We start from the raw sequence: 20,650 nt of genomic DNA, 5'->3' as shown, positions 1-20,650 counted from the left end.
ACACACATCTAATACACATCTTTTTGATCAAACTGTGAAGGTATTGAAGTGGTCGGTCTATTACCACAGTGGAAATACAGTCTTCAGAAGAGCAAGAAGCAACGTGCACAACAGAGGCTGACTTCTACAGGGAAAGGCTTTCAAAGGGTCTCCTCATATTCTGAAGAATATCAGATTCAGAGGTTTGGGGGAAAGAAATAATTTACCCATCAAGTCTCTTCTGGCTCTTGGAAGAGTTTTCCAGCTTTCTTTGGGGAGGCCTTCCCTTCTGTGGCCAGCAGTAGGAAAATCCACACCTGGGAGGCATGCTTGCCTTTCCACGCCTGCCTTCATCCTGAGCATTCCAGAGAGGTACAGGCAGTTCCTGCTAGTGGCCTGGCCCCAAGCTCTGTGGGAAGGAGTACAGCTAAGCTCAAACATTCCAGTTGCTGCTCAAACCCAATGGCACTTCATTAAGTCCTGCGCCCCACCCTCTTCCTCTAAGTGTTTGCTGCTTTTCCATAGCAACCAAATACCCTTTCTTTATGTCCCTCCCTTCTTTGCCTCACTCCAGTCAGCTCCATCACCAACACCTCTGTTGTGGGTGTCCTCCAATTCCTTATTAGTTGCCAAGGGACACAGAGGATACAGGATGACGAACAAAGCATCTTTCCTTGTCCAATGCTCAAGAATAAGACTGTTTGGAAGGTTGGAGGTCTGAAGGGCAACTAAGCTATAGTTAAAAATCATCATGATGTACACATAAGATACCAAAATGGGTGTGTTTGACCATTTTTGTTCTATTAATGAATACACCTTCAAGTAGCTGGGATGGTTTGTGTGAAAATATGGTCAGGCTGAAGAGTGGGAATGCTGGATGTACCTTGACTCTTAGGTCAGAACAGGTTCAAAGTCAAAGAAATCAGGAACATAAGGAGTTCTGGGCATCTCTAGCTTCAAAAAGTATCCTTGACAATGCATCACTATTGGTCTTTCTCCATGGCAGTAACACACTGTGCTAAAGACCTGAGGGTAACAGGAAGGCATAATGGTGTGACGATTATGGCATTTGGGTTGACTTTTGGTCACCGCAAGTTTTTCTGCATGTAAAGCTGAATGTCCCCTACCCTTCCTAAACAAAAGCAACCAAACAGAAAACTCAGCTCAGTCGCATTGCACTGTTACTTTAGTTCTATCTCATCACATTGAACAAGTCTATGCGTAAGTGAAGTCATGGCCGCATCGCAAAGTAGCATATTTAACAGCTTTATTACATTGAAACGTACCTTGGCAATTGGAAGAGTCCTCGTATGTAAAAGAGAAATAGTTGTGAATGCATATTTGCAGTGTTATTGGGAGAACGAGACAAGAGAAAGCATGAAAAGTGCTTTTATGGGGCTGATAATTGATACTAGCTGAGACTAAACACAATAGAATCTTTAGCAACAAAAGACGTAAAGATGCCTTACGTGTTTAGGGATAACACACACACACACACACACACACACACACACACACACCTGCACCCACGCAACAACAGTTAAAGAAAAAGGAAGTTGTGAAACTGATAGAGAACCAGAGTGCAGTAAACTGTAAGTTTGGGAAGGAAGGTTGAAATGTTGTAATTATATTACAATTTCAAAATTTATTGTTTTAAAAGATGCTTTGTGCAACATAGTAAAACGTCTTCAAGGAAGTTCAATATAAAAATTTGAACAAGACCTTTGCCATATTTAAAATAAAAAAAGATACATGATGTGAAATTGGAACATGATTTCTTCAGCCCAACCATGTTGTCACGGGATGACATTTAGGAAATTATGAATAGGTTTGAAGAGGGCGCCAGAACACCACACTGTTGAGCACGTGACATGCTTCCGGCATTGCACCAAGTACCTTCTAAGGTAAGACTCCTGTGTAGTCTTCACGTTGCTTAGCTGTTAGTAAGCTACTGTGTCATTCCTTCTTTGGAACTCTGTGAGCAGCTTTTGAAATGCTGCAAGCAAGCTTGCATTCCTTTTTTGTTAGGTGCCCCCAGGTGAGGTTTTCTTCAGTGGGTACACTAGAGGGACACAGTTAGAAAGAGGAGGGACTGCGACTGATCCTGCCTGTTAACTAGCTGCCCTAGTCATCTGATCTCACCAAGGACTCTTTACCATGGCAGCAGCAATATGGTCAGTTCCTATCATCTGGGTCCCCCCCCCACCCTCCTCCAAGATTTATTTATTAAGTATACAGTGTTTTGGCCTGCATGTATGCCTGCTGGTCAGAAGAGGGCACCAGATTTCATTATAGAGTTATGAGCCACCACGTGGTTGCTGGGAATTGAACTCCAGGCCTCTGGAAGAGCAGACAGTGCTCTTAACCTCTGAGTCATCTCTCCAGCTCTATTATCTGGGTTTTTAATGACTCATCCTTATCATTCCTGAAAGTAGTTCCAGCACTAACGAATCGTCTTTCTTCCTTGAGGGGCTCTTGTTTCTGAGACACCCATACCTTCCCTTGGTTACCAGCCTAATGGATAGTGCTGTTTCCGCTGTTATTATGAGGACTCATGCACTATTTCATTGTCTCTAATAGTCCTGCTTTGCTTTTCTGTCTAATATTTTAACCATTTCCTTACACTAGATTCTTATTGTTGAAATGCAAACCCGAATTTAGCTGAAGCATTGCTCAAGTATCAAAAATGGGGCCTTTGAAATGCTTTGTTTTTGATAGTAAAATCATACTATTCATATGCCTTAAAATTCAGTTTTAGAAATGAAAGTGGTTTTTCAGAAAACCTCAGGAGAGTCCTGGGACTTTTTATCATGTATCAGCGAGACCAAAAGATTTCAGAAGCGAGTTATTTGCTCTCATTTTGTTTCCATTATCAAAGAACATTGATCCTGTATTCACTTTAGTTTTGTCATAAGATATATACAACATATGACTCATATGTTTTCAATTTCCCTGTGTATTTACAATCTCACATATTCTTTACCATTTTTGTTCCTGTAATCAGGGTAGGAAATCACATGGCACATACCCCATGAGTTACCATCTCTATACTCTTTAGACATTAATAGATATCACTTTTCCTGACCAGTACTGATATGCATAATCTGGATGCTTTCAAATCAGCTAATTAAGAAGCAGTTCACATGTCCAATCAGCTTCATATCACATATCTAATCAACTTCTTTGTTATTCCTGCAATGAGTTTTACAGTTTAAGTAGAACTAAACTCTTTTGTCATCAAAACTCAACCTTCAGGATAGTCTTCAAAAAGTTAAGCACTTTCAAATATCTTATGTCAAATGCTATGTAAGTAATTATCTTTCAATAATGTATGCAAGAGTTAAGTTCCAGACAAGGAAACAGAAATAATCTTAGGTAGTTTCATAAAGGAAGTTTGAAATGTAACACCAACTAGAAAGACTGAATTAGATGAAAGGGAATATGAAGAATTGTAAGACAACCCTAGGTATGGCAACATCCAGAGATGCTCCTCCTTTGTGGACACAGGAGACACAGAGAGGACATAGAGGCCACTAGAGAGGTGCTAGAGACATCATCCAGGGTAGAGGAAAGGGAAACATCCCAGCTTACTGCCTATGCCTGTCCTCCAAGCTTCTGAAAGTACATCCAACATCCAAGTAGAGGCCAGATGATAAGAGAGTCTGGAAATGTCATCACTAAGAGTTCATTCTGTGTGATGAAGAATAGAGCAGAGAAGGTCCAGCAATGGTTTCAAAAGAGTTCAATGGCTGCTAAGGGCACATAAAGCTTGTCTGACCTTAGTTTCATCCATGTGAATAAAGCTGAGTCCTGGGTTACTACAAGGACGTGGTCTGAGGTGGTTTCCTGTCTAGTGGGCAAGTCAGAGAACAGCGAGTGACTCTTGGGACAACAGCCTCAGGGTCTCTTGACATTTTAATCATCCAAAACAAAGGAACTTGCCCTTCTTATTAGGCACAGAGTATCGCTGTGGTTCTGTTCCTAGTAAAGGTAGTAAGGAATGAATTACACTAATTTGTACCCCATGTGGGCAAATATACAATAGGCGCTAACAATAGTCAATTTTGGTGAAGAAATGTTATGTCAAAACCTGTCTATCTGTAAGGAAATCAGCTAATTGCAGCACCCACATTGCATAACCCCAGAATACGATGTTTACTTTTTTCTCATTTTGGATTAGTCCAGACATGAACCAATTCCCAGATTCCCCACATGAACTGAGAGTGATTTCCATACAATGTTGAGGCTTTAGTTAAAATGGAACAACTAATAAATTGACTCATATGCAAAAATAATACTATCGGAGTTCATGGTGGAAGCCTGGCTGGTAGTAGAGTTTATCTAAATCAGGATTGGATTGGGTCTATGTCTGATTCTGTTATCTTGAAGGCTTTTATCTCTTCTTACCCAAGAATTGATGGAACTCTGGAAACATACGGGGAAACAGACCGAAAGGAGTCACCAAGGTATATGCAGAGCTAGAATAATAATTCTGCAGTTTTGTATTACCCTCATGTGAAAGAAAAAAATAAAAGAGAAAAAAAATGAAAGAAAGCCAAATAGGAATGGATTTTAATCATTTCCATCTTTATTCTTTTTCATCCCCTTTGCATTTTCCATGTTTCTTCTTTTCAACAAGAAGCCCCTTCCACCTTCATATCCTCATTCAGTATGTATTCCAATGAGTTTAATAAGAGTTGCTTGCATGAGTGTAGGTATCTGTGGGTTACTCACTAGACTATAGGAAACTTACCAATACTACATCATTGAAGAAAATGACTGCCTGGAAACCATCAATGAAGCTGTCAATAGGATCTCACAAAAGACTGAGACCACATGAGGCTCTGCCCCATCCATAATGAAGTGTTGATGGGCCCAGTCTTGTGCAAGTCCACTGCACAGAGTTCATAAGTGAATGGCCACGTTATGTACAGAAAATGCCTTTTTGCTGAACATCTCCCCATTCTTTAGCTCTCCCATTCTTTCTGTTCCACCTCCCACAGTGTTCTCTGAGCCTAGAGAGCAGATGATGGACAGAAGTCTCATGTAGAGTGAAGCATCATTTATTCTCCATTGAGCTGTTTTTCTAATGGTTGTTTGTCACAGGATCAGCTTTAACCTCTCCTCTTGTGTGGTATAGGACAGGCAGGCAATGATTTAGAAAAAAAGCCAATGTGAGAAAGAATTAATGAAGTAAAAATGAATGTGTAGAAGTACAACATCAGCACCATAGACACATGGGCATTGGTAGACATGTTTACACTTCCATGCAGATACCCCCTTTCTCTTTCTTAAATATTATTTTCAGACTTCTGATGAATATTGAAAGATATTATGCAGTTAAGAATTTAGCATAGGGGGCTGGAGAGGTGGCTCAGTGGTCAAGAGCACTGACTGCTCTTCCAGAGGTGCTGAGTTCAAATCCCAACAACCACATGGTGGCTCACAACCATCTGTAACAAGACATGATGCCCTCTTCTGGTGCGTCTGAAGACAGCTACAGTGTACTTACATATAATAAATAAATAAATCTTAAAATAAAAAAAAATAGCATAGGGCATGGCATATAGGTAGTATGGACTGGCAAATCTATTTCTGTGAAGTTCCAAATGCAATAGAAAGCACAGATAAAATAGCTGAAAGCAACCCCTTTCCATCTAACATCTTTTCTCATTCCTTGCTGGACTCTTCTCTCTCTCATTTTCTGGCCCTGAATATAATGTCTTCCCTTTCATGGTGTTAAGGTTTTCTCTTTTGGAAGCACTGGGGTACAATATCCCGTCTTTCTTTCTGTAGTTCTTTCATGGACTACAGACGCTGTTTATGGGTAAAAACATTCTTTTTTACAGAGTCATGCCTGCATTGGCTTCCTCTCCTCTCTAAGAGAATTTAAACACAAGGAATGACTTATCTGTATGATGCTCACTCAGATTGAATAGACATACTAGTACTCATTTGATTTTCATATTTACCAGATGTAATCATTTCACCCTCTAATATAATTGGGGTGAGTGTCAGGAATTCTGGGCAGGCTTGACAAAGTGATTCCTACTCTTTTGGTCATTTTGGTATAAGTTGGTGGTCCTATCCAGTAAGTAGGAGGACTAGTCTTTTTTTAACCTAATATTTTTAGTGATTCTTTGGAAGCATCACATCATGCATACTCATTACCCAGCCTTCCATGCCTGCCCCCACCCTTGTAACCCCCCCCCCAGAAATAAAAAAAAATTAAATTAAGTAAAACAAGTTCAATTTGTGTTATCTACATATGCACTAGGTGTGGTCAAACTCTCAGTGGTCTGCCCCTCAAATAGAACTGAGTCATTCTGCTCCTGTACCCCCAACAAAAACAGCCATCAATTGTGTAGAGCTAAGTTCGTCATCCATATAGCACTTTTTAAGAGTTCTCTTCAGTGACTTCATGTTTACGCTGCTGTTTTGGTGTGATTAGGGGCTGTGGGTTGGGATGAGGGTAGGGGTTATCAAGAAAGCCTGCCATGTCCCTCTTTTTCAACTGTGTATCACTGAAAAAGTAGCTTCCCTGGTCTTCATGCTCAGCAGGAACACAGACCGTGATTTTCTATGTGGTTTCTGGCGATATCATGGACTATGATCATGACCCCTAGCTGTAGTAGGCCCATAGACCCAGACAAGGACCTTGGAGGCAGCCCAGGCTACTCACATCAATATGGCTCCCAGAAGCAGCATGGTCCATGGACATCAACATGTTTTCAGGCTGCAGCACAAACCATGAACATCTGGGCATTCACTAGCCTTTGGTGGTAACACATGCCACCATATCAACACAAACCCTAGCCTCAATAGGACCACAGGCCCAGATATGGCCCTCCTGGCAGTAGTTGAACTAGTTTTGAAGCTACCAGACTGCTTCATTTAAATGTTCTCAATAGAATTGTCCTAGGGAGCATTGTGGATAAAGAGCTAGGATATAACTTCCCCATCATGGAGTAGAAGGAACTTGGCAGCCTTTGTTTTCTTTCTTTTTTTAAAAAAAATATTTATTTATTTTTATTTTTCATATAAGAATATTTTACCTGAACATATTTATATGTGTGTCTGGTGTGTGCAGAAGCAAGAAGAGGATGTCAGATCCCCTGGAACTGGAGTTATGGATGCTTGTGAGCTGCTATAGGGGTGCTGGAGACTGAGCCCAGTTTCTCGGAGAGAAGAGAAAGTGTTCTTCTCTGCTGAACCATCGCTGTATCTCTAAGTCTTGGTTTTCTTATGTGAAGGCTGCCTACCCCAAGTACAAGAGCCCTCGAGCGGGCTGAAATCTCAAAGCCTTTTTATGACTCTGATGTACATGTCACCAACTGTCACTTCCACCCTAAATCAAAACAGTCATTAACCTGTCCAGACTTGAGGGAAGAAGAGTCACAACAACACACTTGTAGATGTAAGGTGTGTGGAAGAGTCTGTAGCCAAAACACAGCACTGCCACAACCTGTCTTCTCTTTAACATCCCTGCCTGGACAGAGCCTAAGACTTCGATTATTTCTTTTCAGTGGCTCTATTAAGCCCAGTCTCTTAACCTCTGATTATTGATGAATTGAAAGGGAATATATTTTGTTGGCAGACAATAAACATTTAAAGTCATACCATAGACTAGAAAACAAGATTAAGAATTTGAGCTCGTACACCAGGAGATGGTCCATAACATGCAGCTAATCTCAACAGCCTTTGCGAAGCATAAGGATGGATTTGGGATAGCCTTTTTGCAACCTCTTCTTAGATGTACAAGCTTCAGACTTCAGCACCTCCCCTCCCATCCTCTGCTTTGCCAGTCTACCTTCCCCTCAGAGGGATATGTTCAGTGTGGAAGGCCATGCTTTGACAGGGCAAGGCTTTATCTCTCCGTGTCTGGAATACAGTGGATACGCCACAAAGACATTCCACTTACTGCTTACTTAGAGGAAAGCACAGAAGATGAAAATCACTCCCACATAAAAGTAGGTTTATAATTGGCCATGGAAGCCAATTCTTTGTTTCTAGTTAAGATAATGGCTTCAAAGCCCAAGTGTTTGGAATCTAAATTGTAACATTTAAAACCTTAATTCACCCTTGGGTCACTGTGATTACTCACTTTATGGGGAGACACAAGGTAATATCCACACACTCAACACTTACTGACAGCTTTGTTTATTATTTAGTCGATTACTTCATTTTTCATAATCGTACAATAAATCTCTTAAACAACACTGTTGTAGTTGAAGTTGGTCACATTGTACCACCTCTTTCTTCTACAGTAGTGGAGTGTTTTTCACAATTATTTTTAATAGAACATTTGAATATCAAGAAGTGCAGTTAATTAAAAATAACGAATGGACCAAACTTCAAGAGAAACAATTGCACACTCATTTAAGGGTCTGATGCTATACAGTGGTTCGTGGACATTCAAGAGGAAACAATAGAGATCTCAGCTGGACACAGAGCTGGAGGTGGTTAGGTGGACAGAAGTGGCTCCCTTAAGACCTGTTTGGCAGCTTAGAAATGAGGTTTAATACTGGCTTCATTACATTAGCCTTTCTAGACAGTTCCTCCAGGCAAAAACTGAGAATCATTGGCAGGGTGTGATATGATCTCTCTGAGGGTAAAAGTCCTCCAGCAACATGTAGAACCATCTCCAGACGACCCCCAATCCATTCATGTTGGAGTTTTTAACTCAAAAGTACATTGCTCCAATAATAGGAGCTATGTACGTGGTGCTTGGGAGTGAGTGTGTGTATAGACACACACACATCTGAAGAGAAAACACAAGAGCACACTGAAAGAATAAGGCAGTCGATGGGAAGAGGGGGGAAAGATGGAGGATAAAGGAGATATGTGTGTGAGAGGTGAAAAATCTTTGGAAAATGGGGCATAAAGGTAAAAGAGAGGAGGAGAGTATGTCTGGAATAAAAGATGGGGTGGGTAACAGTAGTGATCATTATATCACTCCTGTCCTCCCTCCTGAGCCCATAAGTTCCTATCTCCAACAGGGCTGGAAGGCATCCACAGTCTCACTATCATTCTGTTCAAAAGAAGACACTCTTTTCTTCATAGGATTGAACAGAAGAGTGGAAAAAGAACGGCAGTAAAGGGATGCTGTCCACACTGCCACACTGTCCCATAGCATCCTCTTCTCTGGCAATAGTGAACAAGCTTCCTTCGGATGCACTTTTACTGAAATCCCTATGCTGGCCAGAGGAAAGCCAGCTAAGTTTTCTGCTGTGTTTTGTTCTAAAAGTGATGGTATCTCTGAGGCCAAAAAGTACAAGGCAAGTTTTCCAATATTTCTCTGCAAAGAAGCAAAGAGAGAAATAAGACCAGCCTGCAACTGAATTTCCTTCCTATTCATCAGTGGGGAAGCTAGTGTGCCACAGTGTTGAGCATACCAAAGGTGCCCTGACTCCAAAGGCTATGGGTGTACTTTGACTCATTGTATATTTGTACACGGTCCCTTAGGAAGGTGAAGTTCTCTGGGCATGTTCCCAGTAGAGCTTAGAGCTTCAACAGTCATATGCTTTAGGCAACACAGAGTAGTTAAACTCCTGTGTTCTAGAGGCACTGCAGCTCAGGGTATATAGTGTATGAGGGACCTGGGGAATGGCAAGTCACCTCACTTCCTTGTTTTCCTCATTACTAAAAGAATAGTGAATAGGAATAGAACTTTCTTTAGGGGTTCTGTGAGATTCCTGTTATTTATAGTAGCACACATCACACCTCAGATGTCATCTGTCATTATTCCTAATTGGAAAGTATGAATAAGGCTCAGTGGCTGAATTATAGAGCCTTCCACATGAAGGCTGTGTTTCCACATGAAGAATTCCAGTCAAGGCAAGCTGGCTGAATGTACATTGGGTCATTGTTAGTCATTCTGGTCCCATGAGGTTGTTTCTAACAGGCTAGGCTTCCTAGTAGCTAGTTCACCGTATCATCATCCTTGGGCAGTGTGTGCAAATGGAGCCTCAGTCCTTATGTGCAATCATCAGATGTTCAGGTCTCTCCAGAGGCTCTGTTGCTCTTCAGTAACTGGCAGAGTTGGGTGGGCAGGCAGTGACAATGACAGAGTACTGATGATTTTCATCAGAGAATAGGCTGTCAAAATTTACAATATAATTAAGAAAATTTAGTGAGGGCAGTGCGGACAGAAGTACTTTTCAGATTGATAAGAGCTTTAGTTCACTAAAACACTGACAAGAAATAATCTCATTCCTGGACTAAAGCAAACAACAGCCAAGTCCTTTCTGTCCAGGGAAAAAGGCCTGGGACCAAGCAGAATCAAGGCTCTTAGGACTCTGATGATACTCTAGACATGTACAACTGTTTTTTTTTTTAAATAAACTCCACTTATTTCCTACAGTGAAGGCTACTAAATAATCTTGCAGGTAGCCCTCTCTGGAGCCATATTTAACAGGTATTATCTCACTGCCTCTCAAAGATCAGGTTGTTTAGAAGAAAGGACAGAAATCAACGAGAACTTGGAGTCCTGGTTTAAAATGGGGGAAGAGAGACCTAAATCTCTGTTATGTCCAACAGTCCTGTAACAGAGCTTAGGTTTACCTCTGAGGTGTGGAAACAGTAACAGGAGAGAGTCTGGGGGAAAACCCATGAGAAAAGGGCATGGGTCATTTATTATCTTCTTCAGTACATGCCTTGGCTCCCAACATTCTGATGCTTCCTAAGAAATGCCTGAGCAAGGGCATGAGGCAGCAGAAGCTTTATGCCCTCACTTCTGTCCCCAGGTGTCATAGACTTGGGAACCCATTAGGCAGAAGAGCCTCCACATTAGACCTGCTGTAGGATGCAGGATAGTGCTCTTGAGAATCCTGATGGGTTGACTGAAGGCGAAAAAGTGAACAAAACCAATGGATACCAAAGTGAGTTTCAAGGTAATCTTCTAAGAAAAAAACAAAAACAAAAACAAAAACAAAAACAAAAACGAACAGTGCTGCATGAAGCTACTGGCTGGCGGGTTGACTGGTCATGCAGGTGGAGAATATCACACTGGACAAATCTTGCAGGGAGCAAAGGTCTACCCTCTTCCTGGTTTAGAAGGGACTTGTAGAGCTTTGGGTGTTCCATTAAAAAATGTCTAAGAATCCACAAACCAACCCAGATGTTGCCCTCTTCTCCCCTGCTTTATTTCTGCAGTTATTTCCTGGTCCCATGATGCTAGATGTCTTTGCTGTCCCCGTAGTCATTGTAGGGGACACTCAGGGTCTGTTCTTCACATGTCTTCCTGAGGTCCCGACTGAGCTCTGACCAGTCCAGTCCATAGGGTTTGATCTCACTGTAGCGGCAGCCCAGGTACTTGAGTGAACCACGCCTCAAGCTTATCTTGGGCTCCTGAAGGAGTCCATTGCACCAGCTGCTCAGATCTCCAAGCTGGGAAAGGATGAGGCCTGCTTTCCTAGGGATCAAAGAGAAAGGGATTCTTCTGTCAGAAAACAAACAAAAAAGAGAAGGCTAGAAAAGAATTACTATCAGAGCAAGACTCCAGATTTTAAGAAGATAGAGCTGACCATTCTATCTTTTCCACTTAACCCAGCTTATCCTTCATGTGTGTTTGTCTAATGAATGAATGAATGAATGAATGAATGAATGAAATGGAATGGATATGCAAAGTGGAAATAGAAGTAACAAATGCAGCCAGAGAAAAGGTAAAAATGAGACCATGAGTAACTAGTGTTTGAGTGGGAATATATAACTTTTGAAATCATGGAATCTGTGGTTTTGAAATAAATCAAACCACTGTTCTATAAAGCAAGTAATTTATCATCATTAAATGACATGTAATATGCTTGCCTTAGTATTCTCTTTTCAAGGCTGTATTTGAATTGATAAAAAAAGTCAATATAGTGAAAGGAAAGGGGATATCTGATATAACCAATTTTGTCTGTGCTGAGGTAATTCTATTACAATAAGCCTGGGAACAATAGGGCTCTGGCTCACATTGACACAACAGCATATTTTGGACAGAGCAGACTCCCAGGTGCACACAGCACCTATTTAACCCCCAGGGGAACTCAGGCTTCACGTCCTCACCTGCTTCATAAAGCCACAAGGCCACTGCCATTGCTACTAAGCCCCAGCAGAAAAAGCAAGCTAGGGTGTGGATATGAGGGCATCTGAGCCATTGTGGAACCCTGGGGGGCAGGAGAGGAGGGAAAGGTTGCCTCTGAGTTACACACATGTGAAAAGACTGACTCCTTAGCATGGGGAGCCTCTGGCACCCAGCCTGGTGAAATGGCTAGCACTGGGTTGAGTGCTGTGTCCTTTTTTCCTGGTGTCAGAGATAAAGGATACCTGGAAGCCAGCTCTCAGACCCTGTTGAATTTCTCTCTAAGCTCTTAGGACAAGGGATTCCGTCCCTTGGTTGTATTTCTTTTCAATTCTTCAAAGGATTGAAGAATTCTTTGGAGCCATGAGGATGATTCTCCATTTTCAGCAAGCTCTGTAGAACTCAGAGTGCAGTCTAGAAAGCTTGTTGGGTAGAATCCCTTGTAGTATTTACTAACTCTAAGCTGGTAAACTCCTCCTATGAAAAAACATCTCTTTTCTGCTTTAATCAACACTTCCTTACATAAATGGGATTTTTTTTCTTTTGCACCCATTTATATTAAACATTTCAAAAATGAATAACTACATTCATTTAATTCTTCATCTGGGCAGTAAGTATATGGGGGGGGCAGTGTGTGTGTGGTATATATCTGAATTCCTAAAATGACAGGAGAAAGGAGGGTGAAGCTGATGTCCAAGGAAAGATGTTGAGCTTTAAGCAGCAAAGTCCAGGGGCTAAGAGTTCTGTGACAACACTGGAGGGAAAGTTGTGTTTTTTCCAATGGCTGCAGGTCAGAGGAATTCACACAAACACTCTACCTGCTGACTAAATCGCCTCTCAGAAGGATGCTCTGTGCTTTCCCTATCAGCTTCTGCAGTTTAGCCAGGCAGGTTTTCCAAAAGGAATCACCACTAAGGACTGTGGTAGCACTTTCCTCTCAATCCTTCCATTGTGTGCTACCATTAGCCAGCCTTCTCAGGAGTCGAAAGAGGTGGGGGCTGGGGTGTAGAATGAAAGAGGGCGACATCTCATCATCTTCCAGAAACAGACAGAGCACAACCCAGTAGCCTTTCAAGAGAGCGAATTGAATTAGGCTATGGAGTCTTTGTTGGTGTTTTCATTGCTCCAGTTATTGTTCTTTAAATAATAATTACTTTAGGTCTGCCCTTGACCATCTCAGAGTCAACAACCTTCTTTGTGAGCAATGGGGCAACACTGCTGTCCTAAGAGCGTTTGCAACCTCAGCTCAGTCTGGGGGCCCCCACAGGTTTTAATGGAATTGGGTTTAGTAGAATTGTGGGAATCCTTTCTGTTTGCTAACAGGAAGTGTGTAGCCACAGACCCATTTTTATTCATTCTTGCAATTAACGCCACAGTGAATTGATGTCCCTCAAGCTGGTGGACATTTCCTTTCCTGTGGCTCTCCCTGAGATCCATGACATTAAAAACCAAGATTTTGTTTGCCATGGACTAAGGAAATAACACAATGTTTTCTACTGTGTTTGTGAAAGGTCTGTATTACTAGGGAGAGAGCCAGGGTGGGGGGAGATCATGGAAGTGAGGGAGCACCAATCAACCATGGGTTTTGCTTCACTGTGACATCCCCATTTCCTCCTCCGCTCACTTTCTGCATTAACCAATTTTTCTTCTGAGTCTCAAGTCACAAAGGAGAAAATTTTGAAGATTCAAATGCCCTTAGAAGTAACAATAAAACATGCAATGTTAGTGCTATTCAAAATGTGGCATTTATGCTTCCTAATAATGAATGTGCATGTAGACTCAATAAATCGCAGATAAAAGAAGGAAAGGGAGGAACAGAGGAGAAACGAAAGAGTGGAAGAAGAGGAGGTGGCTGAAGAAGAGTATGTCAGTCCTGTGCAACAATGTGGCCAGGGATAGAGATAGAGTACAGAGTAGAAAGGGCATTTCTTAATATTTATCTACACTCTAAGTAAGTATTTATTTATTTCTTAAAAATAATAAGACAGATTAACTGACCCTTACATATTTCCCTAAGATCCACAGCAGTTGCTTTGTTTGTTTAAAGTCTACCATTCCTTACAAGTTACAGGTAAACCTTACAGAATGTAGCAAGATCCTGCCCGACTTTATCCAAATAATCATTTTATTCCAAGAAGAATACCCTGAATTTTCTCCTTCTCTCAAAAATAATAAAGTAGAGCTTGGAAAGATGGCTAAGTCAGCAAAGTGCCTGGCATGGAGATGTGAATGTAGTTCCCAGAAACCAAGGAAATGGCCAGCGCAGTGGGGCAGGGTGTGCTTGCAGGCCCAGATCTGTAGACGTGGAGACAGGTAGAACAATGCCTGAGGATGCCCTCTAGCCTCTAATCACACACACACACACACACACACACACACACACACACATACACACACACACAAAGAGAGGGGGGGGGGAGAGAGAGAGAGAGAGAGAGAGAGAGAGAGAGAGAGAAGAAGAAGAAGAAGAAGAAGAAGAAGAAGAAGAAGAAGAAGAAGAAGAAGAAGAAGAAGAAGAAGAAGAAGAAGAAGAAGAAGAAGGAAATACAAGGGAAATGTCCTGAACAATGGGCTTCTGTGACCATTTATAACTACTAAGGTGAGTGTCCTCTGGTGTCAGATGAATGGGGTGGGATGACATCTGGGGGACACTGTGCTTCCCCTTGTTGACAGAAATATAAGAACTGTTTAAGAATCGGGGTAGGGGTGTGCAGGGTCCTATAGTACTGATTCCTCCATTATCTTCCCATGTCCTTCCCGTCCATCCTCCTTTTCTTGCTCCCTCACCTCTCCCTGTCCATCTGTCCTCCTTCTTCCATTCCACCCTGTCCTCTTCTCCTTTCTTGTCCTTTTCTTTTTCTTCCATGTTCTTTCCCCACATTCTCGTAGCCCTTTCTCTACTTCCATTTTTTTTCACGAGTTCTTAAATAATTTACTAAATTTCATGCAACCCAAATCTTTATCCTGTCTAAGAATTCCAGAATTTCTAGGAAAGCCTACCTTCTAAAGATAGCAGTGTGTGATCATAAAAATGTTATAACTGGGAAGGTATATCTCTCCACATCCGTCATCCCCCACTTTCCAGATACTCTATCTGGACTCTGCGATCTAAAATGAGTGTATACTCTGTACTAGGAAGGGACAAGGTTGGGTCCAGGGTAAGTAAGTGAATACCATTCCACCTTAGTGGAGGCCTCATCTTCTCTGACACTGTCTCAAAAGAGCATGCAAAGGTCCACATAAGACAGGTAACATTCATGGGCACTAGATGTTTCAGGATAACCTCTTTAACAAAATTCCTAATTCCTTTCACAAGACTTCACATTGTTCACTTCAAATTTAGCATTGGGAGTTGTGTGTCAAGTAATTAATATCAGGAGTAAAGGCTTATTTTCAGAGTTCAGGGATGTGAGTTCCCTGCTTAAAAGGAACCTACTGCAAACCATTTTTGCACAGTCTGGGCTGCGTAAAGCAGCTTAGTTTTAGACCATCTAAGACTCTGTCAGTAAAATCTCTGCAACTTCCATGAAGAACTGTAACAACATGAGAGACACAAGAATCCAGGGAGTGTTTCAAAGAGGTAGCAAGGTTCACTGTGTACCTGGGTCCTAACTCATCTTCACACCGCCAGGTGAATTCCCCAAAACTCTCATAGTGCTGGTTATAGTGGTAGAGGACTCGGTGCAAAGTGGGAGAACCCAGATCCAGAAGGGTGTTGTAGGCAGTCTGTTGCTCCTTTCCACTGGTGTAGCCATTGAAGAGATTGTAGATCTTGTCTGCTATTTCTGAGGAAGGAAGAAAAGGCAAGTCCAGTTGTGCTTTGAGAAATTAGGCGACTTCCACTCTGTGCAGATGTTCTATAGAGCACACCAACACAGCTCTAGATGGTGTAGTCTACTAACATATAGGACATGTGATACACACAAGGCATACGCTGTTTCTAGAATCATGATGAACACAAGATTAAAAGAGGAACAAGAGAAAGGATTCAATCAAGAGACACATAGACAGAGATGTATAAAACTGCTGCTGCTTTGAAACAGTATACTATTTACAAGGCGGTACTTTATAAGCAGTGTATGGTCTAAAATAATGATATGTGTAGAACAGTCAATACATAAACCAATGATAGCTGTTTGCTATCATGACCAACATTAAGCAATGCACACAATCGTTTGTGTCATATGTGTGGCAGCACAGTAGACTTGTTTACATTAGCACTCATGAGCCTGTGAGAATGCTGTCTGCTCTTACATCTGATTGCTACAACATTACTTGTGCATAGGAAATCTGTAGCTCCAATATAGTCTTACGAGACCCCTGTGGTATATGTGGTGCATTATTGATATGTCCTCCATTACTAATCAAATTATCACTATACAGCATTCAGCCATCATATATATTTTTCTCCAAGCCAGTTTATAATAACTCTAGAAACAAAATTTACAGACAACATATTCAGTTACATGGCACATGACTTCCCTTCAGAAATCCATCCACATATATATTCATATTTACATGTGCCAGGAAAAATATATACTTATGTACTTATGTGTGCATGTTGTTATTTTAAAACACTGACCCCTGAAATGTTAAGAGTGATTTGTGTAAGTCACTCCAACACTGTGCCACCGAGTTTCAGTTTTCTCCATATTAAATTAAATGCCTTTGACTAATACATCTCGAAGGTCAATTTCAGCTGCAGTACTTTTGGTCTTCCCAAGGTTTACTGAAAAACATAACCCGAGGCAAAAGCCCATATATTTATGCTTGATTGGAAAGTGCATTCCCAGTGAAATAGAGCTGGGGATGAAGGCCAATGAAGCAATAAATGGGCATAAACATAAAGGATTATATTAGGAAGCTGGAACACCTTTCTGAGAACCTGAATGCTATATTTTGCCGGAGAGGATGTATGCAGTTTCTGAATCACTGCTGGGCCATGCAGTGGAAGAAACAAAGTCTTTATGTTCAGCTCCCACTAAAGATTGGTCCAACTTTGCTTCCCTACAAGACTGGTCCATATTTGCTCCCATGGCATACTGACAACCTTATATTTGTTGTGTACTCATTTACCTGAGTATCAGGTGGTCCTCTAAAAAGCATCAGGGTAGCCAAGGCCACAGGTGGCAGAGATAAAGTGAAGCATCCCCAGGTAACACTTCTGAGCCTTGAGAAGGATCTGGAGAGGCAATGACTTTGGAACACAGAACATTTGCTAGAACCATGTAGGCCCCATGTGAAAGAATGGGGATCCTATACATCCAGAAACTGAAGCCAGAACACTGTGCAATCCCAAATGTACAATCGTTCAGTTTAACTTATATCCGTGATGTTTCTGCCTCAAAGGTTTCCATGAATAAGACCAAGTTTGGGGACTTGGTAAGACAGTGACAGTTTTACATAGCCTTGCAATTTTTTGTTTTGTTTCATAATTCAAGGAAAGTTATCATTACGTGCTTTCTCATTACAGCTCTCAGAGAAAAGAAGCTTTTGCAGATTCTCCTAAGCATCTGGGAGTTAGGGTCCAGTGAGTAGGTGAGCAATGCTTTCCCTTGGATGTGTTAATTCTGCAGGTGAAGGAACTGAGTTCTTGGGTAAGAAAGTCAGAAGTAAGCCTACTTGACCCCATTAGTCAACCACAGCATGAGCCCCTTGTTCTAATGCCAAGTGAATTTAGGGATATTAGCAAATGACAGATCTACCCAAGGGTCTCATGAGTAGAATGAATAAAATTTCTACCCATTATTAGCCTCCATACCACACTGATCGCTGTGGTGACAGGAGACAGACCTTATTTCCTTGGTATCCTAAGAAGCTGCACTCTGTTAGGTAAATCTGATCAGAAATTGTTAGCTGAGCAAATAGAACTCATAACTTTGCATAAAGTTTGATACCACCTTGTAGCAGAGTTTCTAAGTGATCTCCCACCAGGCTAGTTTACACTAACTCTAGAAACAAAGTTACGGACAATGAAGGTCACTTAGCTAGTGTGGACTGTGGTGAAGGTTCTAAGCTGTTTGCCATTGCTACTTTGTATTGATGTTCAGTTATCAGGTTAAGGTGTAAGAGGCAGAATCTTGGGATAACTATTTTCAATAAATCACACCAGGGTGGAGTGTCCTTGTAAGTGTGCTAGGGAGCTGTCCTTTCTGGAGCTAGGACAAAAGGAAATAGAAGGCTAATTCTAAGGATTCATTTCTCTTGATTTGGAAGGCAGAGGGTAGAGACAAGACCGGCCAGGGAAGGGAAACCATTGGTGCTCAGACTGCAGCTTAGATAGAGTGGTTTAGAATTCCTCCCCAACTGATTCACAGATGACAAACAAAGTGTCTTGTAATGGGGGACAATGTGTCAGATTCCAGGTTCTACTTGCAGTGGTCTCTGTTGAGAAGCAGCCATGGCAGAGGAGGTGATTCTTGGTGCACACGTCACTAACATGACAATCACTTTTAGCTGACCAAGCTAATCCTGTTCCACCACACATCTTCTAAAACCAAGGTGATCTAACTTAAGGGTGAAATTATAAGCCTATCAGTAAACAGGATCTTATACTTAGGAAAGGAAAGGAAAGGAAAGGAAAGGAAAGGAAAGGAAAGGAAAGGAAAGGAAAGGAAAGGAAAGGAACAAAACAAAACTGCAACAGCTCCCAGAGCGCGACTACATCTGCCTCTTCCTGTCTCGACTGAGAGCACTGAGACTTTTTTACTTCATTAGCTTTTAGAGCATTGCAAGAATTCATCAACTCAAAGAATGCAGGTAGTTTTAAATGATTATTTTACTTGGCTTTGAGCTTCGTTGAAGCCTCCAGTTATCTATGATAAATTCAGGTCCTCCCTCTTTTTAATATATACAAGTTAGGAACAAGCGAAGTGCAGGAGAAAAGATAGCAGGAAGTCTGTTAACAAAGCCTCCTTGCAAAAAAGGGAGGCTGAGTTACTAGACATCAGAGATCTCTCTAACAATGGGATAAATTAACAGGGCTGGACTGAAGCCAATAGACTCGAAGGTATGGCTAAGAGCAGGCAGCAGACTTTCAAATAGACTCAGGCTCCTGGGTATTGACCTTGGACACATTACGTAGCTTCTTTGGGTCTTAGTTTTCCTGTCTATCTAATAATGGTTAGTAATATACACTTCCCAAGATTATTAGGAGAAGAAAGTTTTACTCAGTGCAATACAATATTAGTACAATGTTGGCCACAGTAAGTTTACACTTATTCATTGATGTAATACAATTATTATTGAATGCTCACTGGCTCCTGAAATGGTCCTATCCTTGGGAGCCACATCACTGAGAGAAACTGACAAAAATCCTCACTCTGTACTTGCTGTATAGTGATGGGAGACAGTCAGTGAGCGGTCAAACATTTTAAATAAGGGAAATGTAGTGTGTTAGAAGGCAAGGAAACACATTTGAGTGGTGAAGATAGAAGTATTGAGAAGAACTTTGCTCTTATACGTAGGGTGTCTGCACCAGATGGCAGTGACAAGATGGGAACTGGGGTTAGGTACAGAGGAGGGGTGGACCTGGGCTGTGGAATATCTTTTGAAAAGACAGGAAGTCCCAGCACCAAAGCTTTCAGATTATGGTGAGCACCAAATGGGCTGGTACATATAAAAACAGGTGAATGAGGGAAAAGGAGGGAGAAGATAGTATGTTTGTTTTACTGCCAGTTCCTAGTTAGACCTTGTTTTCCTTGATACCAAGACAAAGTGAGAGGACTTGAAACATAGTCAACCTGGAGACTCAGAAAACAGTCTTATTTAAATGAGGCAGTAAGCTTAGACACAGGCAGATTTCCTCATCCCCTAGTGATAGTGGCTCTTTTAAATCTGAATCAGGAACAGTTGGAAACATCTGTAGCTTTCCTTGGCATCACAGAAAAGGTCCCCAGGTAAGAGACCTGGACTCATCATTTAGTAGTTCTCAGGATTCACTTACAAGCACAGCCCCACAATGAACTAATGAAGGATATAATTCTATATGGAAACACAAGGAAACCACCTCAGCAGGCCTGGTATCTTTATTCTTTTTAACACTACCCATATCACAAGGTCCCTTTCTCTCTCCACCTCTGGATATGGCTCACTTTCGAGCTGCCCTGTGTGTATCATAGCAGTGATTGAACATCAGCATCACATACATGGCTGCTGTTTCCCACTGGAGTGTCTAATCTAGAGTCTGAGAACATCCATTTCTGACAAGCTGCGGGGTAATGCTGATGCTGTAGATCTAAGTACCACATTTTGAAGACCACTGCTGTACACTAGTCCATTCTCTCAAACCTCTCAGTACTTTTCTTCTGGGGCCAGAGTTATCACTAGGCAACAGCTCTCTCTCTCTCTCTCTCTCTCTCTCTCTCTCTCTCTCTCTCTCTCTCTCTCTGGCCCCCCCTCTCTCATATCTTTGTCCCTGACTTGAGTATCTTCAGTACATACTCTTCTTCCCTCCTTACTTACCTTTGTGTTTTCTGAAGCCATCTCTGGGACTTGTGGATCCTTCTCCCATGTCCTTGAAGAGAATGGTTCTTAGCTCATCACAGCCAACTTCAAGCAATTCCTTCTCCTTGTTAAGATGGCTTCATTTTTAAAATGCCCCTGGTT

At 41.6% G+C, this 20,650-nt stretch overlaps 1 protein-coding gene across 4 annotated transcripts in view; it reads right to left on the bottom strand.

Moving 5' to 3' along the window:
* Positions 1-8,118: 8,118 nt before the first annotated feature.
* Positions 8,119-20,650, bottom strand: part of Astn1 (astrotactin 1) — a 329,685-nt gene continuing 317,153 nt past the window's right edge. For 2 of the 4 annotated variants that reach the window (NM_001205204.1, NM_007495.4), the window contains exons 22-23: positions 15,645-15,828; positions 8,119-11,392 (exon numbers count right to left, since the gene is read on the bottom strand). In NM_001205204.1, coding sequence (NP_001192133.1) covers positions 11,155-11,392; positions 15,645-15,828 — 422 coding nt within the window. In that variant the 3' untranslated portion in view covers positions 8,119-11,154. The remainder of the gene's footprint in view (positions 11,393-15,644; positions 15,829-20,650) is intronic. The other 2 variants (XM_011238739.3, XM_011238740.2) reach the window with 1 other exon arrangement.

The sequence above is a fragment of the Mus musculus genome, chromosome 1, assembly GCF_000001635.26.
Source record: "Mus musculus strain C57BL/6J chromosome 1, GRCm38.p6 C57BL/6J".
In the NCBI taxonomy this organism is placed as follows: domain Eukaryota; kingdom Metazoa; phylum Chordata; class Mammalia; order Rodentia; family Muridae; genus Mus; species Mus musculus.
This window is presented reverse-complemented; position numbering and strand designations above follow the sequence as displayed.